The 25,000-nt window shown below is 52.3% G+C and overlaps 4 protein-coding genes across 4 annotated transcripts; 2 read left to right on the top strand and 2 right to left on the bottom strand.

Annotated features, from left to right (window-relative positions):
• Positions 1 to 3,171: 3,171 nt before the first annotated feature.
• On the bottom strand, positions 3,172 to 5,281 carry B0H65DRAFT_337320 (L-Aspartase-like protein). Its single transcript, XM_062823584.1, has 3 exons — positions 5,205 to 5,281; positions 4,569 to 4,969; positions 3,172 to 4,493 (listed from the first exon to the last, which is right to left on the bottom strand). Exons 2-3 carry the CDS (start codon positions 4,954 to 4,956, stop codon positions 3,280 to 3,282), a joined length of 1,602 nt encoding a protein of 533 aa, XP_062677075.1. The 5' UTR covers positions 4,957 to 4,969; positions 5,205 to 5,281; the 3' UTR covers positions 3,172 to 3,279.
• A 1,408-nt stretch (positions 5,282 to 6,689) lies between these two features.
• B0H65DRAFT_512564 (uncharacterized protein) lies at positions 6,690 to 10,563 on the bottom strand (the record flags this gene model as incomplete). The annotated part of the gene is made up of 5 exons (XM_062828584.1): positions 6,690 to 6,919; positions 6,999 to 7,328; positions 7,385 to 9,129; positions 9,191 to 9,913; positions 9,974 to 10,563. 5 exons carry the CDS (start codon positions 10,561 to 10,563, stop codon positions 6,690 to 6,692), a joined length of 3,618 nt encoding a protein of 1,205 aa, XP_062677074.1.
• A 1,814-nt stretch (positions 10,564 to 12,377) lies between these two features.
• B0H65DRAFT_480332 (P-loop containing nucleoside triphosphate hydrolase protein) lies at positions 12,378 to 16,663 on the top strand. Its single transcript, XM_062827570.1, has 5 exons — positions 12,378 to 14,016; positions 14,077 to 14,967; positions 15,022 to 15,094; positions 15,148 to 15,883; positions 15,960 to 16,663. The coding sequence occupies exons 1-5, from the start codon at positions 12,745 to 12,747 to the stop codon at positions 16,405 to 16,407; spliced, it is 3,420 nt and encodes a 1,139-aa protein (XP_062677073.1). The 5' UTR covers positions 12,378 to 12,744; the 3' UTR covers positions 16,408 to 16,663.
• B0H65DRAFT_480330 (uncharacterized protein) lies at positions 16,664 to 17,438 on the top strand. Its single transcript, XM_062827569.1, has one exon. The coding sequence runs from the start codon at positions 16,993 to 16,995 to the stop codon at positions 17,233 to 17,235; it is 243 nt and encodes an 80-aa protein (XP_062677072.1). The 5' UTR covers positions 16,664 to 16,992; the 3' UTR covers positions 17,236 to 17,438.
• Positions 17,439 to 25,000: the final 7,562 nt, after the last annotated feature.

Genomic DNA, 25,000 nt, shown 5'->3' with positions numbered 1-25,000 from the left:
TGGAGATGTGATGGAGCAAGGGGAGACGGCGTTAGGACGGGTCTAACGCCGTCTAACGAGGCATGACGAAAAGAACCGGGGGCATGGCGGGGCTGTGTTACCGGCTGTTACTAGTCTCTTAGCTCTTTTGCTGTTCTCCTTATCAAGGTGCATCTCGAGATACCTGCTTCGGGTCAGTCTCCCATGTGGCCCTTCGCGGTTTGTCCCGGCCTACACCTGGCCTGGGGTACATGCTGTACATGCTGTACGGGAATCTGTTACCGGTGTCCTGCATCCACTCTGCGCAGAAAGGCGGCATTCGCATTCGCGGAGAAGTGTTGAAGGTGGGGGCCGTTTTCACTATCGTTTACCTTATCCAGTTAGGCTATCAATTGCTGCTTCAATGCCATTCATATGCTGTCCTTTTCACCTTACTATTTGACATGGAGTCTTAATCTTAAAGCGAAGCCATCATCTTGTCAAGACGAGGCCTGTCACCCCAACACAACTTACAAAGGATGAAAGCTGTATGTAATGTCGGGGTAATCGACTTTGACATGTGACGGCTACCGTACATTTCCCATTGCAGGCTGTGAGGTCATCGGTACATCGGTACACTACGAAATGTGGTACCCTGGGTACCTTACCGGCCAACCCCGCACGCCCCGCCATGTGAGTGAGACCGCCCGCCAATCACCCAGACGGGAACGTGGAGGGGGGCTACGGCGGCGTGCAGTCACTCTTTAACTCGGGCGAGAGCTGCCCGAAGCCTCAACTTTGTTACGTATCTTCTTGTCAGCTTTATCGCTTCTCAACTTTAATAAAAATCTGTTTTTCCTCTTCTTCTTTGCTTACAAATTCAACGACATTCATCATTTTCTTCCATCACCTCAACAAAATACCCGGCTCCGATATCGTTATGAATTGACAGCAACCAAAAGGTCATCTCTCCCACTTACTCTTTCTAGGTTCCCCTGTTTGCTCGATACCTGCTCCCCAAGTCTCCTTCGCTTCGCTTTCTTCTCCAAACCTTTCTCTTGGCTTGGAGATGCTGCAACACTTCCCCAGGCCCGGTGACTTGCCCCGCCATCCATCCGGGGTTGAAGATAAACCACTGGACGACCACTGGGAAACCGACGGGAATCCCCATGTTTTGGGTTTGTCTCCGGTCTGCCGGCGCAGAGCCGAGGTCGACTCCTTTCGGGTGTGGGGAGAACAGGGTTCATAGACACTTTACCGACTCTTTCCGATCCACGTCGTCCATGTTTGTTTACACTACAGTACATGTGTACCTAGTCAAAAAAGCTCGCGACTCCGACTTTGCGAGAACTGACTTACACGGGAAACGATTATCCAGAAGATAAAAAGACGGAGACAGAGCAAGGAGACAAGTCACAAGGAACGGAATTACATACGTGACTCAAATTCCCAGTCCAGTCCAGTCATACCTAGGCTGTCCTGACCGTGACCACGACCCCGGGCAAAAGAGGAATGGGCACCTCTGTATGGAACCCCAAACCATGAAGCCAAAAAAAACTTCCCCAGGCCCGAATGAGGTCCATATCTGGATACGGGGTAGGGTAAACTTGACAAGGTCTGGCCAAGCTTGCCTCCTACCTCTCAAGGTTCTCTCCAGTCGCGAGGTGGTGATCACCTGCGATCGTCACGAGAAAGGCAAATACAGTACTTCCAACCTTGAACCTTCACCGTAGCAAGTTATCGGCGATGGACATCGATTGGTATGACAATAGGAGCCGGCTGCAACTAGATTATTAATGTCCACGTCCGATTCAGGATCTGGCTATGCTTAGATGGACCGAGGATATCCGTCCAGTCCAGTCCGGGTCCCGGAGTCCCAAAAGCTGCCGTCGCGAGGCAGGAAAGTCCGTCGCCGGAAGACGGTATCGTAACCTCGCAACATCCGAACTCCGGCCGGTCCGGACGCGGGGCGGGGCGGGGCGGGGCGGGGATCCACAATTACCGAACTTGTTACGTACTGTACCCTTTGCCGACATCACCAACAAGTTCACCGACTTCACCGGCGTCCCCCTTTCTCACCGTGCTTCTCGTCACCGTCAGTCACCTAGTTCATCAGCTCGTCGAGTCGTCAACTATCACCCCGTGCATTGCGACTCGTTGCGTTCACCAAACTAAAGATTTCAAAAATGCGTAAACTCCTGAACAAACTGTTCAGGCTTTCATCCTTAAGAGGTACATTTCATGCAACGTATTGAACGTACCGAACGCGCTACACCACAGCCACGTCAAGCTTGCATGCCTACCGAGATACATGGCGGCACACGCCACACACACATATGCTACATATGTTTTCGGATTCGGTTAAGGGTACAGTTCCATATGTAGGTACTCACTGCAGGTACCGGGCTCTCGGGCTTCGTTCTACCGGTAAGCTTCTAGAAGCCGACGCCGACTGTCGAGACATCGATGGAGGGAGGCATTACGGGGGATCGCTAAACCGAGAATGCACGAGATACAAACAAGGCAAGAAAGGGCAGAAGGAAGACTGAAAAGTCAAGAAGACTCCAAGCGTTATTGCGGCAAAAGCTCAAAGAGTAGGTAGGTGTGGAGTGGAGTTGTAGACTAACTAGGTATCCTTTTCTCTCTTTATATCTCTTCAAGGTCTCTTCAAAGTCTCTGCAATGTCTCTTCAATGTCTCTTCACCTTATTCTCACTATTCCTTAAAGGTCTCTTCAGATTTTGAGGTTTTGGCAAGGCACTCTTCTCTCCGTCTCTTCTCACAATTCTTCAGACGAATAAGTTGTTCTATCCGGTCCGGACCTAAAATAGTAAATCTTCTTCTATCCGGACCATTGGGACGGTAGAGGGAGGTATCTCTCGGCAACTCAATCTGATATTGTCGGCTTTGCGCAATGCTTCCTATACCCGCCAAGGCAAAGGGAGCAAGCAGGAGAACAAATATCATATGAAGCTTTTGTCGTGTCTAAACATACTACACCCGTAACCTTAGTTGCCTCGAACGGGTTGTCCTTTTTGCCTGGATTGCATAACAGTCGCGGTGAAACTAACCCCCGCGGCGCAAAGGAGGCAAAGGAGGCAAGGGAGGGATGGAGTGTTTTGTTGGAAGCTCTCTCGAATGTTTGATATACTATCAAGAAGCATGTAACTGGAGCCTCTCCACACTAAGCAGTTAAGCTCGAGTAACTAGAGAAGTGAACTGAGATGTGTACTTCAAAATGGTATCATTGAGCTTCATTCTACATAGAATTACAAAATATCATCACCTCCCTTTCCCCCTTCTCTTGCACCCCAGTCACTACTTAACCCTTATAAGGCGTAGGACCAATCATCAACTCGGGCTTCACCAGGGCATCAAACTCCTCCTCCGTCAACGCCTTCAGCTCGAGCGCGGCCTGCTTAAGCGTCAGTCCCTTCTTATGCGCATGCTTCGCAACCTTGGACGCCATATCGTATCCGATCTTGGGGTTCAAGCAAGTAACCAGCATCAGAGACTCCTTCATGATGCTCGCAATCTTCTCCTCGTTCGCCTGCAGGCCGTGAACCAAGTTCTTCTCAAAGGAGCGCATGCCATCAGCCAAAAGACGAGTAGAGTGCAAGAAGTTGCGGATGATCAAGGGCTTGTAAACGTTCAGCTCGAACTGGCCGTTCATGCCACCGATGGTGGCAGCAACGTGGTTACCCATCACCTGCGCGCAGACCATGGTGAGGGCCTCGCACTGAGTGGGGTTGACCTTGCCCGGCATGATGGACGAGCCGGGCTCGTTCTCGGGCAGGTTGAGCTCGCCGAGGCCGCAGCGCGGGCCGGAGCCGAGGTAGCGGATGTCCTGGGCGATCTTGGTGAGGGAGGCGGCGAGGGTGTTGAGGGCGCCGTGGGCGTGGACGAGGGCGTCGTGCGCGGCGAGAGCCTCGAACTTGTTGGGGGCCGTCTTGAACTCGGTGCCCGTCATCTTGGTGACTTCCTCGGCGATGGCCTCGGCGAAACCCACGTACGTGTTGATGCCGGTGCCGACGGCGGTGCCGCCCTGGGCGAGCAGGCGGAGGTCAGGGAGAGAGGCCTCGACGCGCTTGATGCCGAAGTCGAGCTGGGCGACGTAGCCAGAGAATTCCTGGGCGAGCGTCAAGGGGGTGGCGTCCTGCAAGTGGGTGCGGCCGATCTTGATGATCTTCTTGGCCTCGAACTCGTCCACCTTGGCTTGGAGGGCGTCGCGGAGGGACTTGAGCGCGGGCAGGAGCTCGCCCTCGACCTCGAGGACGGCGGCGATGTGCATGACGGTGGGGAAGGTGTCGTTGGACGAGGCGGAGCGGTTGACGTGGTCGTTGGGGTGCACGGGCTTCTTGGAGCCCATGGTGCCGCCGAGGATCTCAATGGCGCGGTTGGAGATGACCTCGTTGGCGTTCATGTTGGACTGGGTGCCGGAACCGGTCTGCCAGACGACGAGGGGGAAGTGGTCGAGGAGCTTGAGGTCGGCAACCTCCTTGGCGGCCTGCTGGATGGCCTCGGCGATCTTGGGGTCTGTTGTTTTCGGGGGAGGTCAGCTTTCTGCGCATGGCTTCCAGAGCTTGCCCTGAGGGGAGGGGTTTCACATACCAAGACCGTAGCGCGTGTTGACCTTGGCGGCAGCACCCTTGAGAATACCGAAAGCCTTGACAATGGGAGGAGGCATGCGGTCCTGGGGTTGGTTGATCTTGAAGTTGCTCAGAGAGCGCTGGGTCTGGGCGCCCCAGTACTTGTCGGACTCGACCTCGATCTCGCCGAAGGCATCGGTCTCGATTCTGGTGTTCTTGGCCATGGCGCTGGAGCTGGAGAAGTAACGGGCAGAGGTCTTGGTGGCAGCAGAGAAGCTGACGGCGACCTTGGAGGAGGAGCTGGCAACATTTGAAGCAACGCGGGCGGTGCCAGAGAGGCATGTGCTAGCAACGGCAGCAGCAGCCCGAGGCTTGGCCAGGCGGCCGGCAGTGCGCATCGATCGAAGCATGGTTACTAATACTCTTTTGTAAGGTACGTGTGTAAGCGAACGGTGCTCGTATGCGTATGGCTAGCACCGGAAGGTGGTGGTGCTGAAAGCTTAGTGATAGCGGGGTTTGTTGGAGAGAGTGCGACTTGTGGTCAGATCAGATGATGATGGTGAGGGGAACTACTGCAGCTATACTCGGGGTAATGAAGAGGAGCGGAAGGTGACGTTGACGTTGGTGATGATATCACGAGAATAGAAAGTAAACATACAGATGAATAGAAATTAAGGAATATACGCACCAGAAAAGGTCACAGACACAGCTCCGGAGGGGGGAGGATGGGGAGGCTTGAGATATTATAAAAAGTTCAGGAACAACAGGAAATCACGGAAATTCACGCGTTCGCGCATATAAAAAGCACTCATCCATGGACCACTCATGGAATATGGAACCAAAAGGACGGGAACCCATGAACCCTTCCTCGCCAGTCGCCAGTCGCCAGTCGCCAGCACTCGGAAGCGGAAGCGAGAACCGCTGTCCGTGGTCCCCAGCGCCAGCAGTGAGGTCGCGGTACGTCTCAGAGCTTCCATTTTTTTCTGCCGTGTCGTCACCCTTTCTCGCGACCCGACAACAACCATGCCTGTCTTCTCGAATCAATTGAAGCCCGAGCTGGCCGCCCAGTCCCGCCATCCCGCCATCCCGCCATGTTGCGCTGGCTGCCGCTGCCCCTCTCGCGGCCCCCAAACGCGGCAGCAGCGGTCTGCGCCCACTATAAATCCTAGAAAGCCCGCAACCCGCTGGTCCGTTAGCTCCGGCCGGGCCACCCCGGTTCCTACCCATCACCGCCCAATCGGGACCCGTTCAACGCGAACAGCAGGACAGTTGGCATTGACCAATCTGACCAACAAACCATCAACAGTGTCATTGAATTTGTTTTGTTGGCTGCCGGTTGAAGTCTGAAAAAAAAACCTCTCATTGAAATCTACACCTTCTTTTCGTTTGGTTCTACAAACGCACTGACTGACTGCTAGACAAGATACATGAATATTACAAACTTTTAACATCTCAAGCTAATAGAGCAGCTGAAGACCAGAATTAAAAGATAAAGAATTGTAGTTAGCTCCTGTCAAGGAGAACCATGAATGTTCCCCGTTCCCATTTCCATCTCCATCTCCATCTTCTCCTGAATGTCGTCGTCCTCAACGACAACGACGACTCGCGAACTCCAATGAGCCAATCTCGTCAAGCGGAACCACTCATCAAGTGGGTCCCATCATCCCCACCATAGCCGCCAAATGCCAAGATTACGTAGGGAAAGACGGAGGGCATCTTCGGATCTGTCGCTGGTCTTTCTTGTTCCTCAATCACCCACACACCCGTGAACCACCACCACCCCCTTTTTGAGTAAACAAACAACTTCATACCCCTGCCCATTCTCTTTGTGACAGACAGATGGACTGTTCCTCATCCACCTTTACAAGGACTAATATCCCCTATCCATTCGCAATCCCAAAACTCCAGAGGATCTTCCTCTCATCCAATCCTAGTCCAACAAGGTGCCCGATAACTCCGTTTACACCAAAGGCCAACATGATAAAGCCACCAAACAACGTTAGTATAAGATAGGCAGAGAAAAGTGCAATGCCCGCCAGAAAGGCATCATAACATGCTTTGAGCCTTTGTTCGGCAACCGCGGCGCGCCATCAATATCGAGTGTGAGCAATAATGGCGAGAGGTGAGGTCCGTATAGGATCAATCAAGAGTTGAGCGTCTTGATCATCATCTGCGTCTTGCGCTTGTCGGTGACAAGAAGCCCGCGGTTACGGAACTCCACGTTGATCGCATCAACAACCTTATGGAAGCTGCTAGCTGCTCCCTTCTCCTGCGTGAAGCGCGCAATGCTGAGTTGGGTTCGCTGGTTACGCTTGCCATGCTCAATCACCATCATGATCTCAATCGCAAACGAGACCTCCTTGACATTGTGCACTACACATCGAACATAGATCGTTAGCATATCCATGTCTCCATATAACTCTGATATCTGAGACCAGACAAAAAAACTTACCATTCTGGGCGCCCACGCGAGCAAAGATGATGTTGCGTTCCTTATCAACCTCGACATCCTTGATGCCGAACTGGCGCCACTCCCTGAGCAGGATCGCCACCTCTTGCCGAGCCCGCCGTCTAGGCATGGAGAAGCACAGGTGTCGCGTAGCAGGCTTGACCCGGAATAGCCGGGCCAGCCAGTTCTGATGAACCTCAATTTGACGGCCACCCCCTTCGCTCTCACCCCAGCTCTGCGAAGTCGCGCCGCTGACCACTCTCGACTCGCTCTTGCTGGATTTGTGTTTCTTCCCACCGCCGTCTTTGTTGGTGCTGATATCGAAAGTCGATGCTGCATTCAGTGTCAGTAAGTTAAACTCTTCACATACATCTCTAGGCCATTCTTACCAGTAGGCGACGAGTTCTCACTCTTGGATCCCTTCCAGAATGCAAAGCTAAAGGCCTTCTTCTTGTTCGGGTACGGGCCTGGTCTAGCACTAGACTGTGACTGAAGTCCGTCTAGTTGCTGATGGATATCGGAGATGATTGTGGTATCATTGTGATTCACAGTCGTATCGGCTGTGTTGGCAAAGCTCGTGTTCTCTTTGGAGGACCGTCTGAACCAGGATGGAACACGCTTCTTGGCTGGAGCGCCGGCATTGACAGTGTTATCGCCAACATCCTGGCCTTCCTGCTGTGTTCCCAGTGGGCAGTTCTCCTTGTAATCAGGAGGGATGTTCGACAAGGCCGTCTTGCGGTAGTTGCTTTCAGAAGGCGCGGCTGAGGTCGTCTTGGAGACCTTGCGAACATTGAGAGGCTCCGGCATAGGAACGGGTCCTGCCGTGGGAGAGTTGACCACACGAATAGTGTTCTCAGCTCTAGCCAGGTAGTCCAGCGCTTTGTTGTTCTCAGCCGGTGATGGTGTTTCAGGAGAGGCCCACCTGGTGGAAGCATTGCGCGTCCAGTCTTCAGACGCCGTCTCATAGATGGACGGTAGTTGTCGGGGATCCCTGCCTGCAGGTGTCGTGTAGGCAGGCTCCGAGACAATACGACGGTCTGGAACAATGGTCTGTGAGGGGCAATTGCCTAGAGAAAGACGCTCTATCCTGAGGGGAGCTGGATGGACATTGACCACATATGTCTGATTTGCAGCCGGAGATACTTCGATAGATGGGATCGGAGGGAGAGGCCGGTTCACCCACGAATGGCTGGCGGCTTGTTGTTCAGAAGGTAATGCCGTCGACGACTCTGGCTGTGGAGAGGGCGAAGATGTGCCCAGGGAGAGAGAAAATGGACTGTTCTCACGAGACCCGCTAACAGCAACACTAGATTCAGACCCGACAAGAGAGCTACGGAATGCTTCATCGCAGTCCATTGCAATTCTATAGCCGAGCTGCTGCAGTTCCTCGTCCCAGATGAGCGTCTCATCTCTCGATTTCAGAGTGTTGTCGGCAGAATGGATATCCGAGGCCTTCTGTCTCAGCTGCTGCCGGCAAGAATCGCGTCTATCAACCACACTGCTACCAGCTACACTGCTCGAAGCAGCCCGCACATTCTCCCGAATCCGAGCCTGGAGTCGGTCTCTGGCACGAATGCTGGAAAAGTCAACACCCCTCCTGGATCGGTTGTTTGCCCGCACCCGAGGTGTGCCATTGATACTCCTAAGTGAACCCATGGATCCCATGGAAGATCGCAAGCGCCCTGTGGTATTCGTGCGTTGAGAGTTCATCCTCGGCCGCCTACGGAATGAACCGCCAAAAGATGTATAGGAGTTGTACGAATGGGCAATGTTCGACGTGTTGGACCGGGTGCCTGGCTCGGAGGGATTGCGGTGGACTATGATCCTTGCGTGGCTCGCTTCCGAAGCGCAATTGCGCAGGACTTGTGACGCTCTGTAAGGATCATAGCTACTGACAGTGCCGGAATCATTAACTTCGGCGACGTTGGAGATGACGGTGAACTTGGAAATGCTCCTCCCATGACCATTTCTAAAGGGCTGCGTGAATTCGCAGGTCGAAATGCGCTTTCCCCAGCTAGGGGGCTTCAAGTGGTGGAAATCGCTCTTTGAAATGGGAATGTCGTTGTTGTAGTTCTCGAGCTGTGCATTTCTGTGTCGATAGAGAAGCCAGTAAAACACCTTTTGGTCGTTTGGTCTGTTGCGCAAGGTTAGCATGAGGCCTGAATAGAGACTAGACAGAAGAGGCATAGGCTTACTTCTCTTGGCCAAGTTTCTCTTTGATTTGGGCCTCTGAATAAGCATGCCACATGGACTTGAGCTGTCTGAGGATCTGGGGATCAACTTCCTTCTCTGGGATTGGACCGATGTCTGCGTTCCTCAAGACGTCCTGCGGTTGACCATCGCTTTGCTGATAATCGTCGACATAGTCATACTTCTTGATGAGGGGATGCTTCCACATCTGCTTCATGGTAATGCGTTGCAATGGGTTGACGACCAAAACCTTCCGGATAAGGTCCTTAGCCTCTCGGGAGAGATCGTTTGGCATCTTGTAATGGCCTCTTCTGGCCTTTTGAAGCATGGTGTCCATGTCATTGTCATCGAAGGGGAGACGGCCAGCCAACATGGCAAACAAGATGACTCCCATGGCCCAGATGTCCACGGCTGAGCCCTTGTAGGGTTGATGCTTAAGCAGCTCGGGTGCAGCATAATGAGGACTGCCGCAAGCGGTTTTGAGGTGATGGGTTGGCTCCTGGTGCAGGGCTGCCATGCCAAAGTCGGCAATCTTGATTTGGCCATCTGACTTGAGCAAGATGTTCTCGGGCTTCAGGTCCCGATGGCAGATGTTGAAGCTGTGGCAATACTCGAGGGCGCTCATTATTTGCCGAAAGTAGAAAATTGCTTCCTCTTCATTGAGGCGGCCGTTCCAGTTGATGAAGTCAAACAGGTCACCCTTTTCGACGTACTCGGTGACGAGGTAGCTGGTCCAGATGTTAGTCAAGTCAATCATGGAGAACCGCACATGGCGTTGTTTATCTTACATATCCTGCCTGTTCTCCCAAATGTCATGCAGCTTGATGATGTTTGGATGCTGAATGAGCTTCAGGATAGCAACCTCTCTCTCAATGGCGAGGGGCATTCGGCGGACCCCGTCGGCGCTTGTGCTTGGCTTGCGGTAGTCGACTCGCTCCAGGTTTACCATACTCGTAGCTTGCGTAACATGGGCAGTGCTCTTGGCTACAATCTTGATGGCGACCAGCTGATGGGTGGTGCGATGACGCGCAAGGCGAACGCGGGCAGAGGCGCCCTTGCCCAGGGTCTTGCCCAACTGCCATGGGCCGATATGGGTCTTTTGTAGGCGGGTGCTGGACGCATTTGAAGAAACATTTGAAAATTGGGAGACCCGGCGCGCATCGTGGACTTCTTGGTTGTTCATCTGCTGAAGTGAAGAAGGGTGACGGAGGCGGCTCATGGAGGGGACATCCGGTACAGCAACGGGAGAGGGGATGGTTACGATATGATGCTGAACGAGAGGGATGTCGGTAATGATGGGAGGCGTAGATTTGCTGCGGTTGGTCTTCTTCCATGACTTTGCGTTAGCCTCGACCTTGGGTCGCGAGCTGGTTTGCATCGCGGCGATGTTTGCTCTGTTGGTCGCGTCGCCGAGAGGTTGGCGGACGGAAACACGAGAGCCCGTTCGTTGGTCCATGGTGGCAGAATCAGCGTGGCATGGAAGGATAGTAGACCCTCGCCAATTATCGGTGGAGGACGACCGACGAGGATGAAGCAATTAAGTCGCGACAGGCGGCTGTAGATGCTTAGTACGATCGCGGCTTCTGTCTCTGCGAAGGAAGAGGGGGACTAGATACAGACGACGACAGACGACAGGCAAGAGCAATGCCGAACTGGCGATGCCAAGGAGGCAACAGGGTAGGAAGGAGAAAAGACACGAGCAACAAGATGGGAAATCCCGACACGGATTGAGTTGAACCCAATGGGATGGTTTGCGCAAGTGTGAGTGCAAGAATTGAATGATGTCGAGGATGAGGTCGAAGTATCGGGAGTGGAGGGTGAGGAGAGGGTGAGGAAAAAGTGAAGAGGCGGACGGGAAGGGTGGAAGGCCTAAGGCTGCGGCTGGCACTTTAGATTTGGGGCGGGACGACTTTACCGGTACTTCAGAATTGGTTGGAAATTTTGAACTTGACGGACCGGAACAGCCGTCGTAACTTTCGGGTTCTGTTTTTGCGCGGCCGTCCAATGTTTGGACCCGCGAGTTGATGTCCTTGGAATGGAAGGAGCGATTTCCCCGGCAACCGCCTGCCCTTGACTGACCACGATAGTCCGGCCGGCACCATTCCAGTGACATCGGACGAACAACAACACAACCTGGAAATAGGTATACAACTACACTGACCGTCCTGGTTCCTACAACTTAGAGGTTCCCAAATGTTGGTTGCTAGGTGGGAGCGAGGTATCCTTGACTCATTCCCATCATGATCGTCAGTCTGCAAAGACACTCTCTCGTAAACTCGCCTTGATGGCACCCCATATGTTGCAATCGTGCGAGTTAGAAACCCTGACAGCTCTCTACCTGAAGATAAACGTCTAAAGCCGTATGTCTCGTCAAAGCTCAAAGAATGTGGTGCCCATCAGCACGTTTTGGTTCCAAATACCAAATACGGCTGGGGCCAGGCAGTCTTCGGTGGGACACTTGCACATACAAAAGCCGCCGAAAGACAAAATGCCTGGATGAGACAATACACTTGGAAACCATCAATCCGTCAAATGAGAGCCAATGTCAACCATGGATGAAAAGCAAGCTTTGTTGTGGAGTGTTCAGTGGACGTCCATCGTGTGCCGTTCAACTCTGTCAAAGGTGCAATGCATTATGCCAGCCATGGCGCCAACTGCTGTGAGCTTTTGAGGTTTTCGAATCATTCCCACACTTTGTCAGACGTTGGAAAGTCCAAATAAAGCCCAGGTATAAGAAGCCCTTATGAGCTTGGGGCGGAGATAAAGCGAAGCAGATGGGAAGACGACCTTGGTGGCCTGTGGATGGGAGGAATGGATAAGCACAAGCATGAGTCAACAGCAGGTCGTGCAAATTCGCGTCTCCGAAGAGGTGGAAAGGATTCGGAAGCCATTCAAAATATCATCGGGCGAATGAAAATCGAATAAATTGAAGACATCGCTTCTCATGACAGAAGCAGTTTGAATATGGTGGTCGTGATCAATGACATGAAGTCAGTAAAGTTTGAACTGTACAGAAAATTGGCTGAACGCCAAGCCACAAATGCACAAGGGCCCTGAAGCTTGGACCAGACAGGCGGGCCAGGTGCAGATGCATAAGATGCATAACTAACCCTTCAGTCAACAACGCACGAACCACCTCCTCCTCGTGACCTGGCGACCCGCACCCGTCTCTTTTGCTCCCCACTGCAGCAACGACCCATTCAGGAAACTCCATTAACCAACGCGCCTTGTCGCGTTCCTTGACTCGCTCAACATCCTTCAACGACATCCGTCCTTTGTATCTCTCGTTTGATTCCTGTGCACCACCATCGCTACTAGCCTTGGTTTATGTGCGAATTTCAACCCATCCTACTAGCCCAGCATCTCCGTGCCATCGGTTCTAATCCAGTCTCGCCTCAGACTTGTCTCAGGTGGCCAGGTTCAGGTCCAGCGTTGACCAAGTTTTGATTCTGGGCTCCAGATCGCTGGAATATGCCCTGATTCCACACGCGAGACCCTTTTTGCCAGCCTCTGCACCGGGAAACGCCCACTCTCGCCCCAATCTTACATTCCCGCAAGCATGGCGTCCGAGCCCGTGTCTTTCCCCGCCGCGGGACAGCGAAATCCCACGGATGACGAGATGTTCAGCAGCTTCAACCTCAGAGGAGGCGATGGCTCACACAATGTCGACGGCAACGGGCCACAAGCTCGATCACGGAGGAGAAGGGACCCTACAGCATCGGCATCGCCCCAGCCAAATGGCCAAAGCAGTTCCGATTTCAAGCCTGGTGCCATTGTTCGCGTCAAACTCAAGGACTTCGTCACCTACAACGAGGCCGAGTTTTTTCTTGGTCCGAGTTTGAACATGGTCATTGGACCCAATGGCACCGGAAAGAGCTCGCTTGTCTGTGCTATTTGCTTAGGATTAGGCTTTCCTTCCAACGTATTGGGCCGCGCCACCGCCTACGGAGAGTTTGTGAAGCACGGAAAGGACGAAGCCACGATTGAGGTGGAACTCCAAGGGGAACCCGGAGAGAGCAACTACGTCGTCGGTCTTCTTATCACCCGAGAGAATAATAGCCGCGATTTCACCATCAACCGTAGGAAAGCCACTCACAAGGAGGTGCACCAACTGATGAGTTCGCTTCGCATCCAAATCGACAATCTGTGTCAATTCTTGCCCCAAGAAAAGGTGGCCGAGTTTGCTGGCCTCACTCCGGTCGAGTTGCTGGAGAAGACTCTGCAAGCCGCCGCACCGGAAGAAATGATTGCGTGGCAAAGCGAACTGAAAGACCACTACAAAGTCCAAGCAGAAGCCCAGCGCAGTGCCGACGAGAGCGGCGAGGAGATCAAGAAACTGGAGCAGCGACAAGCAGCTCTGCAGACGGATGTCGAGAGGCTTCGGGAAAAAGAACAGTACGAGGCCGCCATTGCCAAACTCAAAAAGCTGAAGCTTGTTGTCGCCTATAACGAGGCCCGTGAACAATTTTACGTTGAAAAGAAGAAGAAAAAGGATGCTGAACGCCGTTTGATTCAACTCCAGCGAGACTCTGCTCCATCCTTGGAGGCGGTTAATAAAAAGCAGGAATACGTGGGAGGGGTCAAAGCCGCTGTCGAAACCAGGACAGCCAAGCTAAGAGACGCCGAAAAAGATGCTGAAAATGCTGTCAGAGGTATTGAGGCGGCCGAGATCACAGTCAGGAACCTCGCTGGCCAGCTTGAAGCGGAACAAGGCGCGTTTGCTGCTAGAAGACAGGAACTTGGCAAGATCCGTAAGAAGATCACCGAGTTGGAAGCCAAGTACGAACAGAACCCTAGGGAATTTGATCCAGCCGAATGGAACAGGCGAATTGTAAGTGATCCTTCCCCCACGGTGACAGAATGACCTTGTTAATATGCTGACACCCAACAGCGAGAGCAAGAGCATAAGATCCGCGATAAGGAACAGGAAATCGCGGAACTGAATGAACAGATCACGACGTTGAGAACTCAAGGGAAAGAAAAAAATAGGACAATCCAAACGGCCCAGGAGAAATTGGCGGCTCTCGATTCTCACCAGGGCCAGTTACTCAGCAAGCTGCGACAGGCCAACAACGACGCTGCTCAGATCTGGGAATGGCTGCAGGAGAATCAGAATGTTTTTGAGAGCGAGGTATTTGCCCCACCAATGCTGAGCTGCTCCGTCAAGGATCCTCGGTATTCCAATCTCGTGCAAGCTTTCTTGCAAGGGGACGATTTCCTGTGCTTCACGACGCAATCACCCGAGGACCTTAAAAAACTCAACCACCAAATTGTCAACGTAATGGGACTTTCCGGCACTATTCGATGCTGCACCGCCGACGCCAACTCATTCAGGCGGCCTACGTCGCAGGCAGAACTCAACGCTCTCGGTCTTGACGGGTTCATCATTGACTTTATTGAAGGTCCCGACCCGGTACTGGCCATGTTTTGCGCCGAGAAGAACTTACACCGCACGGCGATCGCACTTGCCGATATCTCGGAAGAACAATACGACAAGATCACATTGGACGGTCGTATCCGCTTTTTTGCTGCCGGAAGGCAATCTTACCATATCACTCGCCGTGTAGAATATGGCTCTGGTGCCGTTTCAACTCGTGTTCAGCAGGTCCGTCCGGGCAAATTCTGGACAGACAAGCCGGTGGATGACTCTGTGAAGAGGGAACTGCAGTGTCAGCTAGCTGAAGCTGCCGGCGAACGCGAGGAACTGAAACAGCAAAATACTAAGCTGTTAGGGGACATGGATGTGTTGCGGGAAGAGATTACAACAATCAACAATAAACTCGTACGTTACTCGGCCTGTAATTTCCTGGATGCAATTAACTGACACCTACAACAGGAGCGATTACGAGCCGAGAAAAACGAGCTACAAAGGGAACACAGCATTTGGCAAGCTCTCCCTGACAAGATCGGTAGGTTTTCTTTGACCCTAACTAGCCATCCGTCATGCTAACCTTACTTATAGAATCCGAGAAGAGGTCAGAGCAGGACAAGAGACAGGAGCTCGTCGAAACTCAGCGCCAACTGGCCGATCTCGAAAAGCAGCACGATCGCGCCGTTCTCAAAAAAGCCGAAGCCGTTCTACAGCATCAAGCGAAACTTTCGGACATCCGAGAGGCGTACCAGGCCCTCCAGGAGGCAAAGGTGCTTCTTATCGAAGCCCAGTCTGACTTTGAAGTGTTGAAGGAGAAGAACGTCGAGAGAATCAAGAACCTAGAAGATGAGAAAAAAGCCCTGGGGGAAATCTCAAAGCAAATTCTCCAGATACGCCAGCGGGCCACCGAGGCAAAGGCGGCTGCCGAAGATGCCCTCAGCGAGGAGGAGAGGAGTGGGGGGGAATTTTCGGCTCTGGCGAAGACCACGACTCTAGAACAGGTTGAGAGTGATCTTAGGGCGCAGGAGAACTTGGCGGATGGCATCGAGGCCAACAATCCACATGCGCTCAAAGAGTACCAGGACTGGGCGCAAAAAATCGAGCGCGAGCAAGCAAACCATGATCGCCGCGCAGCCCAGCTAGCCGACGTAAACGCCAAAATCGAAACCATCAGGAGCCAGTGGGAGCCTAGGCTGGATGAACTTGTCAGCAAGATCAACGACGCGTTCTCGTACAACTTTGAACAGATCAGCTGCGCGGGAGAAGTCGGTGTTCACAAGGACGAGGATTTCGAGAAGTGGGCCATCGAAATCAAGGTCCGATTCCGGTACGTTTCCCCTTTCCCGTTCCTCCTCCCACTCCCTTTCTCACAATCAATCACTAACCCTTATTCTACCCTACAGAGCGGGCGAAGCCCTCCAACGTCTCGACCAACATCGTCAATCCGGCGGCGAGCGCGCCGTCTCAACCATCTTCTACCTAATGTCCCTCCAATCAATGGCTCAAGCCCCCTTCCGCGTCGTCGACGAGATCAACCAAGGCATGGACCCCCGCAACGAGCGCATGGTGCACGAACGCATGGTCGAGATTGCCTGCGGCGAGCGTACGTCGCAATACTTCCTCATCACGCCCAAGCTGCTGTCTGGGCTTAGATACGACAAGCGCATGAGGGTCCATACGATTATCTCTGGCGAGCATGTCGACCCCGAGGGAACTATCAAGATGAACTTTGGGAAGTTTGCGGAGATTCAGAGGGGGTTGCTGAATAGGACGATTCCGTTTGCGAGCCAGATGGCGAAGGAGGAGGCTGCTTCGCAGGCTTCTTCGATGGTGGAGGCTTCGCAGGCTTAGATGTAAAGCTCCGGAGGAGACATGAAGGGCTTGGTTGTCAAAAGGAACTGATAATTTCGGGACTGGTTGGGTAGCTTTTTTGCTGTTGCCGTGTTGGAGTTGGAAGAGGCTTATCTAGGTAGATGGTTGTTTGTCTATTTGGTATCGTTTCGAGATCTATTCACCGTTCATATTCCCATGTCTGACACTCGTGGTAAACGCAAGATACTACTAGCCTTTCTGCTGAGGACAATGAAAGTCAATGTTGCTGCTGTATCTGATATCAGTCCCATCTGGCGGTTACCTATCCCTACTCCTACTGCTGTGCCTCTACCTTCCCTTCGAGCCTCCCTCCGAAACCACACCACCAGTCTCTCCCGAGTCCCGTCAATGTCATTTGTACTTCTAACTCAGGCCGCCTACGGGAGAGGTATCCATGGTATCCATTGATCAACAGGAACAAGCGGAACACAACCGTCATCATGGTGGATAATGCGGAACGTCCAGTCCTGCGTGTAAGGCGTACCTACAGTAGTGTCATGCTTGCCATGCTCACCATACTTTCCCTGCTTCCCTGCGAGGCGAGGCCACTGGCAGCGCCAAGTGATGTTAATATACCTTATTAAAGATATCGTCAATTGTTTTTTGTTTTTTGTTTTTTTTGGCTGGGTGATTCAAGCTTCCAAGTGCTTCCAAGACTTCCATGGATCTTCACGATCCATCCATCCCGATAGCCTGTCGTATGTATGTTGTCTGCCGTCGTCGAGAAAAAATCTTCTGGAAAACCTTTCCATAACAGGTTCACTCGCTCACTCGTCCTCGGTTCACTTATACGAAACTTTCTGCTGAATTATGATTGGCTGATTCTGTCTGTGTACCGACATCAAAGGTGACAGATTTTGATATCATGTGAGCGTCTTTTAGCGCCGCTTGCTTGCTGAGCTACTGTAGTGTGCATTGCCTTTGTTGCTTCCAGCTTCCAGGAAGGAAGGAAGGACCCTTCGTGCATATGGAGTATGTATGTAATGTATGGATCGTGTGTGTATTGTATTTCATGGGAGTTTAGTTGCATCAGGATCGGAAGCTTGAAGGAATGACTAGAAACGTCAGATGACGACAAAATATTGTTGCCAGTAAAGCTGTGTTTTCCTTACACGTGTACGTAGAACAATAAGCAAGCATGCTCATAGGCTGTCAAGAACTGCGGAAATCGAACGCACTCTCATTGGAACTTTCTTCAGCCCAAGATACTGAGCCAAGCAGACCAAGTAACACTTCCGCTGTAATGTCTGCACAACTTGAACTATAACTCAAAAGAGCAGGTGGAAAAGGCCCATCATAGAAAAGAATTTTCACCATTCGCTTCGTGCTCACGATGCGCTCAAGAAGAGGACAACCGCGGCAATGCTGGAAAGCTAGAGGGAGGAGGAGGCAATGGCGGAAGCAAAGCACATGAACCAGGAGGCGGTTCGTTCGAGAAGTCCAACTCCAAGAGCTCAAAGTCAGGCCAAAGGGAGGCACAACTGGAAGCACAATAACGGGAGCTCCAACAACCGCTACTATAATACCGCCGATACCAGTACCGCGCGCCCATGGTAATGCCCTTATCCATGTCAAGTCAGATTTCAATTGAGCGCTTCGAAAAAGGTCGTTTGAGCTCTCTTTGTCGTGGTTCGAAATGATGACTTTTGGTGAGGATTTCCATTGGTGATGCGCGAAGTTGATGCCAAGCCTGGGGTCTTGGCTTGAGCTTGGCTGTCAGTTTGTATGGCCCCACACCGCCGAAATATCTGGGCACACAGTCGATCTATCTGGCTCGATCCATTGGGGCGTTGACAAGCGAGTGACATACCCCCTTCATATCAGATGGATGGATAGATATCGCTGCTGCTGCTGCAAACGGACAGCTATAGCAAGCGGAATCCCTGAAGATAGGAAAGTGTAGAACTGCCAAAAGTGCCAAAAACCCCTTGTGTCCAGGTGGTCATTTCGCTGATCGGCACGCTGTGAATGGTGGACGGCAACACCAGATCCGGGGGGTGCGATTGTACATCCAAGAGATAAGGGAAATATTATCTCTCTCTTTTGACGAACCAAGCAAATTTGCGATGCCAGCAAACAATGGATGTGTCTGTAGTACTTCCTTTTTTGAATAGGAGAAGAAAGGGGAAGTAAGCCAATTTGCCATTGTTATATAAGGCTCGCTGATTCCCCTTTTTGTTTTGAGAGAGACATGTTGAAATGTCATCAGTCAGTCGGCCGACACTTCTTTCGACAACACTTCAACTTCATAATCAACTTGATCAGCAAGGAGGAGGAATAAATCGACGAACGCACGACACATGGAGCTTGCAAAGCATGGGATATACGACGGATGGAGAGTCAACATCTCAGGGTTAGGGGTCTCACTTGAGAAGCATGGAGGATCATAGGAAGGAGGACGACTTCCAAACAACAACGACGACGACAATGACATGGACAAGCAGCGAGAGACAGGTCAGAACAGTCGAGCCACCATCCATCCATCCAACAACGAACGGCATTCGAGACCAGCAACGAACGAACCTGTTTCCCAGCACGGGTTGATCATCGGCCCGGGTCACTGGGAAATGGTCATCGAGACCGAGACCGTTCATCGAAAGAGGGATCCAAACGTTGAAGACGACGACCTCGCTGTGTTAGTTCTCAAACCAACCATCCAACCATCCATCCAACCCCCAGCACCGAGCTCTCAACTCAGCCCCTGTCGACCACCTTCACAAGCGCCCCGCGTCCAACCCGTGCTCGCCCGTGTCCATCCCACATCGCAACCGACCACATGCTGCGGGGGTGGTGGTGCGCCTTGGGTGAACCCCCACGTCGAATTTACCCCCTAATTGGCCGCCCGTCTCGAAAGCGACCGAAAGTGTCAAGGGTTTCACATGCGTCCTGCTTCTGTTTTCTTGCCTGTTAAAATGCCGCAGGTCGAGAGACGGATTTGAGAGAACGAAACAGGAATTCAAGTGGCAAGCTGGCAATTTTGCAAGGTGCAGGGGAAAAGAGGAGGAGGTTGGTGAGTGAGAACTGAGGATGCTGTCGCTGTCACTGAGGGCGTGGTGGTGACAGTGGTGACAGTGGTGGGTGTCCAGTCGTCACTGCCCGTTACAATGATGGGGTCGCTAGCGGCTCGGCTGGGCTGGGCTGAGGTGAAGCCTTCCCCCCTCCACTCCAAGAGTCCATCTGGATATGACTTGCACAGCCGCGGTATAGTGGTGTGTACTCCTTGGGAACTAACTAAATCCTCAAAGATGAGAAGTGATGAAGCAATATGGTGGACGAACAGGTGGGATGACGAGCACTCTGACGACTTGTCTCTTCCAGTTCGCAATCCATCAATTCCAACCACACTCGTTTCGGGATACACACCCCCTTGCCAAACTGGTAGGTACTTAGCTACAGCGCGTCAACCTGCCACCTCAGGCAGTCAGCTAACCAACAAGCCGTTCAACTTCTGTCCCGTTCACCGACCCTATTAAGGAGGAGGAAGGGCGGAAGCAACACCAACAGCATTGCTCTCTGTCCTCACTCAAATCTCCGAAGCCGGAGTCTCCAAGTTGGCTTGTCTTCCCACCCGTGCATGAGAGTCCGGGTTCACAAAGCTGGCAAGCTGGCGATTGCCCGCCCGGTCGCAGACAGATGGCATCACAGATGAGATCACATCATAGCCTCCCTTTACCTATCTCTATCTATACCGCAGTGCGGTATTTCGGCAGTAAAAGCGCACCATAGCTGTACGTCGGAAGCTTGAATTGTCTTGGCGACCAGCGGGTGTTATAGTGGACAGTCCGAGATCGCTCAGACAGCTCCCGAAACTGATATCGCCAGCGTTGTGATTGGCTTTTTGGCAACATCCGGGTTGGAGGTCGAGGGGCAGCTTCCGTGCTATTCTCTTGTGGCAGGTCTCGACCGAGAGAGCAACAATTCCAATGCATGAGGGCGTCAGTAAGATGGTTCGGATCCTCCTGTCAAATGCCCGTGAGCCGCATCGACGGCTTCTTCCACCACTACTACCTATTTCCATCTCGCTCCTAATGTTTAGCGCAATGCAGCGCTGGTTGGCTTGGTTTAGCGCTCCGACAGTAACAGGGCATTAGTGGCTTTTTAGTGAATGCTACCTGTCTCTTTCCGCAGCTAGATTGAAGGCAAGGGAGGGGATTCCGTAGAAAAAAATCCACAGCATCGGGAAATGAAGGAACGAGGCCGAGGCTAGTGAACTCTCTGTTCCGAAGTTGAGATAGGCTCTTGATAGGGTCATTGAAATTGTCAATGGCAGACTCAAAGAGTGATGAGGGTGAAAGGACTCCATACAGTATCCGTTCTTTGGAGGAGCAGAGCTATGGCCATGGTGTTTTGGTTTTGCGGAAAGAGGTTAACATCTCCGTCTTCCCAACCGCCATGGTGGAGTTGCTTAGGATAAAGCACTGCCCTTGCAGGCCTTGATGATCAAGATGGCCCATAATGTCATGCAGAGCGCCTGGCGGATGGCGGATGGGGGCGGGGCCGGGCCTACGGGCCCATCAGGTTTTCGGGATGCCGTGATCGACCTTCCGAGGCCTTGATGAGGCTTCAGCTCCGCGTTCGATTCGGCGCCGCAACACCGCTCCGGGCCAGAGATCAGAGCTTCTTTGATTGATGGCATTCAGAGCAAGCTTTGGCCACTTGATGATCATGACTTGCATCTAATATTTTAAGATCAACCGTTCCACAGCTTCGGGCCCTTTGATCTTGGCTTTCTATGACGCGTGTTGTTTATGAAGCTTCATCTTAGTCGATCGATCTTAGTGTACTGCCGCGTTGTCTCTGATCTGCGGTATTTCTTGTTGATTCCGGTGACGCTTGGCGGCCCAATGTCCGGCATTGGCAACGAAGTCTTTTGGTCGGCAACGGTCCCGTAAGACCGTGAGAACATAACACTCCACGGACTTGTGGATAGCAACTGCGGCGATGTTTGATGTTTGTAAACAGCGAGCGTAAACACTCTCTCAGTAATCTTGACGTCAGCAGGCAGTCGGACTTGTGACGTCGAGAGAGCGTCTTGGCAACAAAGCTGCAGTAAGGAGAAAAAGGCTTGGCTTTGGCACTGTTGATGGCATCGTAAGGGTCCGGTGGGTCTCTGCTGGCCTCTGTTTCGATGGCATTGTCCAATGGGCGGGAATATTCGGCCATGTTGCTCCCAGCCAAGCCTTGGAATTACATATACTCGTACCGTAAGCAGTGAGGAGTTCTAGAATCTTGTCGTCGGCAGCATCTCAATGGGGTGGAGACGAGAAGGTGCCATTGTGTCTGACGGGCTCGCGGAGTCGCGCTGGAAGCTTGGAAGAGGCTCCATGCGGCGGCTTCAATCATTGTCGAGATTGAGAACGGTCAAGCCAAGGACGGAGAGTTCCATGAGCGAGGACAGAAGAGGAAATCGTTGTGCAAGTCAAAAGTTTCGAAAAAGACAACGGTGGAGAGAAAGTGGAAGGCATTCAGATGAAGTTGCCCTCGACAGTGCTTCAGTGCCTGCAGCCTCTGAAAGTGGACGCTTTGGCGCCTGCCAATTGGACTGCCCTGTCCAGTGCCTGTAAAGTGCGCGGCTGCGGCAGGGGAAAGGGAGCGATGGAGTCTCTCAGACGGTGGGGGTCGCCATGCAGCTCGATGCATGTGGCTTTGCTGCCCTGGCCCAAAGTACCCGGTACTTCGACCTCCTTTGAGTTCGCATCCCTGTCAGACCGCAAGTGGAACACAAAGCCCCCTCAGTCACTCGGCCAGGGCATTCTTGCTGTCTTCACAACAAAACATCGTATAGTAATATGCTATGCTAGGTGAAGAGTGGCGCTTAAGGATGGGGATAGAAGATCACACGCGCTCACCTTTTTGATGAGTCCGGAGAGCATTTCCTCAACTCTTGTGTTTACCACACTTTGTGACTCGGACTCAAGTTGGCAGGGTGGGAAAAGCATGTGGTTGCCAAGTCTAACGATGAGACATTGTGATGGTGGTTTTGGTGGTGTGTGAGAGGCGTGGGGTGGTTTCACGCGGCCGCGTCCTCACAGGAACTCCCTGCTGGGACGGATCGGAGAACACATTTCTTTTCCCAAATTCGTTGTTTTGGCAAGATATTGGAGTGTTTATAGACAAAATGTCGTTGGGAAGTAGTATAGCCTCACTTGACAACATGCAGTGGAAGCCGAGGTGTTCCGCTGATGAGGACAAGTTGAGTGAAATGATTGGCCTTCAGTATCCAACTCATCAGCTATGAAATATGAGATGGTAGAAGAAGTATCGGTAGCCAACAACGGAAAGCGCGCGGGATGCCCTTCACACTTTCTGTGTCGTATTGCAGTTTATCATCATCAAGTTCCTGTACTTGGCCCAGTCGTGCTTGCCATCCAGTCCCGCGCTCATGTCTAAATCTCCTGGCCAGTGACAGTCGACGCCTTCCTCACCACCACAGCTTGAATATCGGACACTCCAGTCTGGCTCTGTAGCAGACCTGAGGGCTGTCAAGTTGCCTTTTCGGATTCAATGTCTTATTCAGGCTGACAGATCTGGATCATCCGGGCGTTACCATCATGGCAACTTCTATTTGTGTGACAGTCAAGCGGTTCTGACCACTTCAGGGTCCTTCGCCATTCGGTATTGTCCATACCGAACACTGATCTACGGCGGACACGGATCTGGTACAATACCCGATCGGAAGCTCTGAACGTCGGATTCACTTGGTTGACGGTCATGTCGATTGAAGAACTCTTTTCTGATCTCTGTTTTCTTCAAGGTAGACACCTGATTTTGGTCGATCTCGGCCTTTCAAGCTGCAAGTCATCCGCTCTCTCTAACCACTGGCAAAATTTCGGAGGTGTAAACCCCGTCCAACATTCTCACCAACATCGAATCGGACTAAAAGTATTTACAAACCATCAAGTTCACCCACGCACTCGACTTGACCAGGGACAAACAGCTTCATCCAAAGACGTGAGGTCGTTGGTTGCGGTCGCGCGGTTGTGCCGTTACGTGGTGGTTACACAGTAAATATGACAGGGCTGCAAGCATTGCTCGGTTGAGGGCCCACTGGCCTCGTCAGCCCCCTTGCGAACACTAGTCCAAAAGTGGTCTGGTCCCAATAGTGGGGTCGAGTATCCTCGACTTTGCACCAGTCTCGTTTCACGGTCTCGCTTTCACGTTCACGAGCAGTTCATGATCCTTTTTGACTCCATCTCATGGTCTCTCGTCACCCAACACATCGACAAGGGCCTACAATTGCCCGTTTATGGCCTCTCGAGGCCCTCAGAGCTGCCTTTGATCGGTGAATCCGCCACATTTCGAACCTCTACTACCCAGAAAGAAAAAGGAGTGCAGCTTCAGACAGCTCCCACTCTCACCGACTCGCATGCACTTCTACAGAAAGGTGCTGCGTTGTTTCCGTGAGAATCCTGATGCTGCTGCGCTTTTCGACTAGCGCCTCTTGGTTGCGCAGGGATCAAAACTTTATACATATTCAGGGCCTCTTTGGCTCGTGGAAAACGCCCCGTCGAGCCGTAACAGGCAGCCTGAACCGGGGCGACCACCACGATGCTACCCAGCAGGTAGGATTGCCAGTGACGAGAAGTGGGAGAATGGCTACACGGAACTCTACTCACTACTCTACAGGATCTAGAATTCAAGGATCTTTGCCACACAAAGCCGATATGCACGAAGGGCCGAATTCTGTCGCTGTCTCGTAAGGACGACGAGTTAGAGACGGGTGGTGCTGATGAACCAAGACAGTGCGGCGGCCAGACGTTGTGAGAAGCCAAGCTAACAATGGCCCTTTCTAAACCCAGAAAAGAAGAGCCGAGTGTCTTGGTTAGAACAAGGAGATGAACGCTTTCTTGGGTGAGTCCGCCGAAGGGCCGACGGTCGAAGCCTTTGTCTCCGGCGAGTCCATTCACCACTATCAAAGACAAAGAGGATCTCTGAATTCGTCCTGCCGATATCACAGCGAGTTCGGGCGACACTCTAGTTTAGCTGACTCTAGTTCCGTTGTTAGTTGTTTTGAGGAGATGTGGACGGAGCCGTAACAGGAATCAAGACCGTGATCGTCTCTTACAAAGGAATGAAAAGCGAGCCATAACCCCACCAGATACTCGTACCAGCACCAACTCCCTGTTCACGCTGGAAGAACCCGAGGCCGCTACCGCGTGTGCAATCTCGTGGGACCTCCACTCTTTCTCACTCCGCTGACGGAGTTGAACCCGAGAGGGACTGAATATTCCGAACCAGGTGTGGTTCAAGAGAGCTGTTGCTTCGGAGGCCAAGAGCCAAGCAGAGACAACCAAGAGTTACTCTTGAGATCATCACGTCAGGAGCCTTCAATACCACCTAGGAAGAAAGTCCAGCCTCTCGTATTGGCAGTATTGGATACATACCCTTCTTTGCCTGGCCGAATATCCATTTCCTCTTTCTGCAGTCTGGCTTGCCTGAACCGAGTCTGGGCATTGAACGGCGAGGCATGGCATGGAACACACTAGGCAAATATTAGTTGCGATCTCACTTCCAAGTTCTGCCGTAGACGACGTTGACGGACATGGACTGGCCTGGACAGCAATTCCCCTCG

Source organism: Neurospora tetraspora (assembly GCF_033439725.1).
Source record: "Neurospora tetraspora strain CBS 560.94 chromosome Unknown B0H65scaffold_9, whole genome shotgun sequence".
Taxonomy (NCBI): domain Eukaryota; kingdom Fungi; phylum Ascomycota; class Sordariomycetes; order Sordariales; family Sordariaceae; genus Neurospora; species Neurospora tetraspora.
Note: the sequence above shows the minus strand (reverse complement) of the source record. Positions and strands in the feature narration are given on the sequence as shown.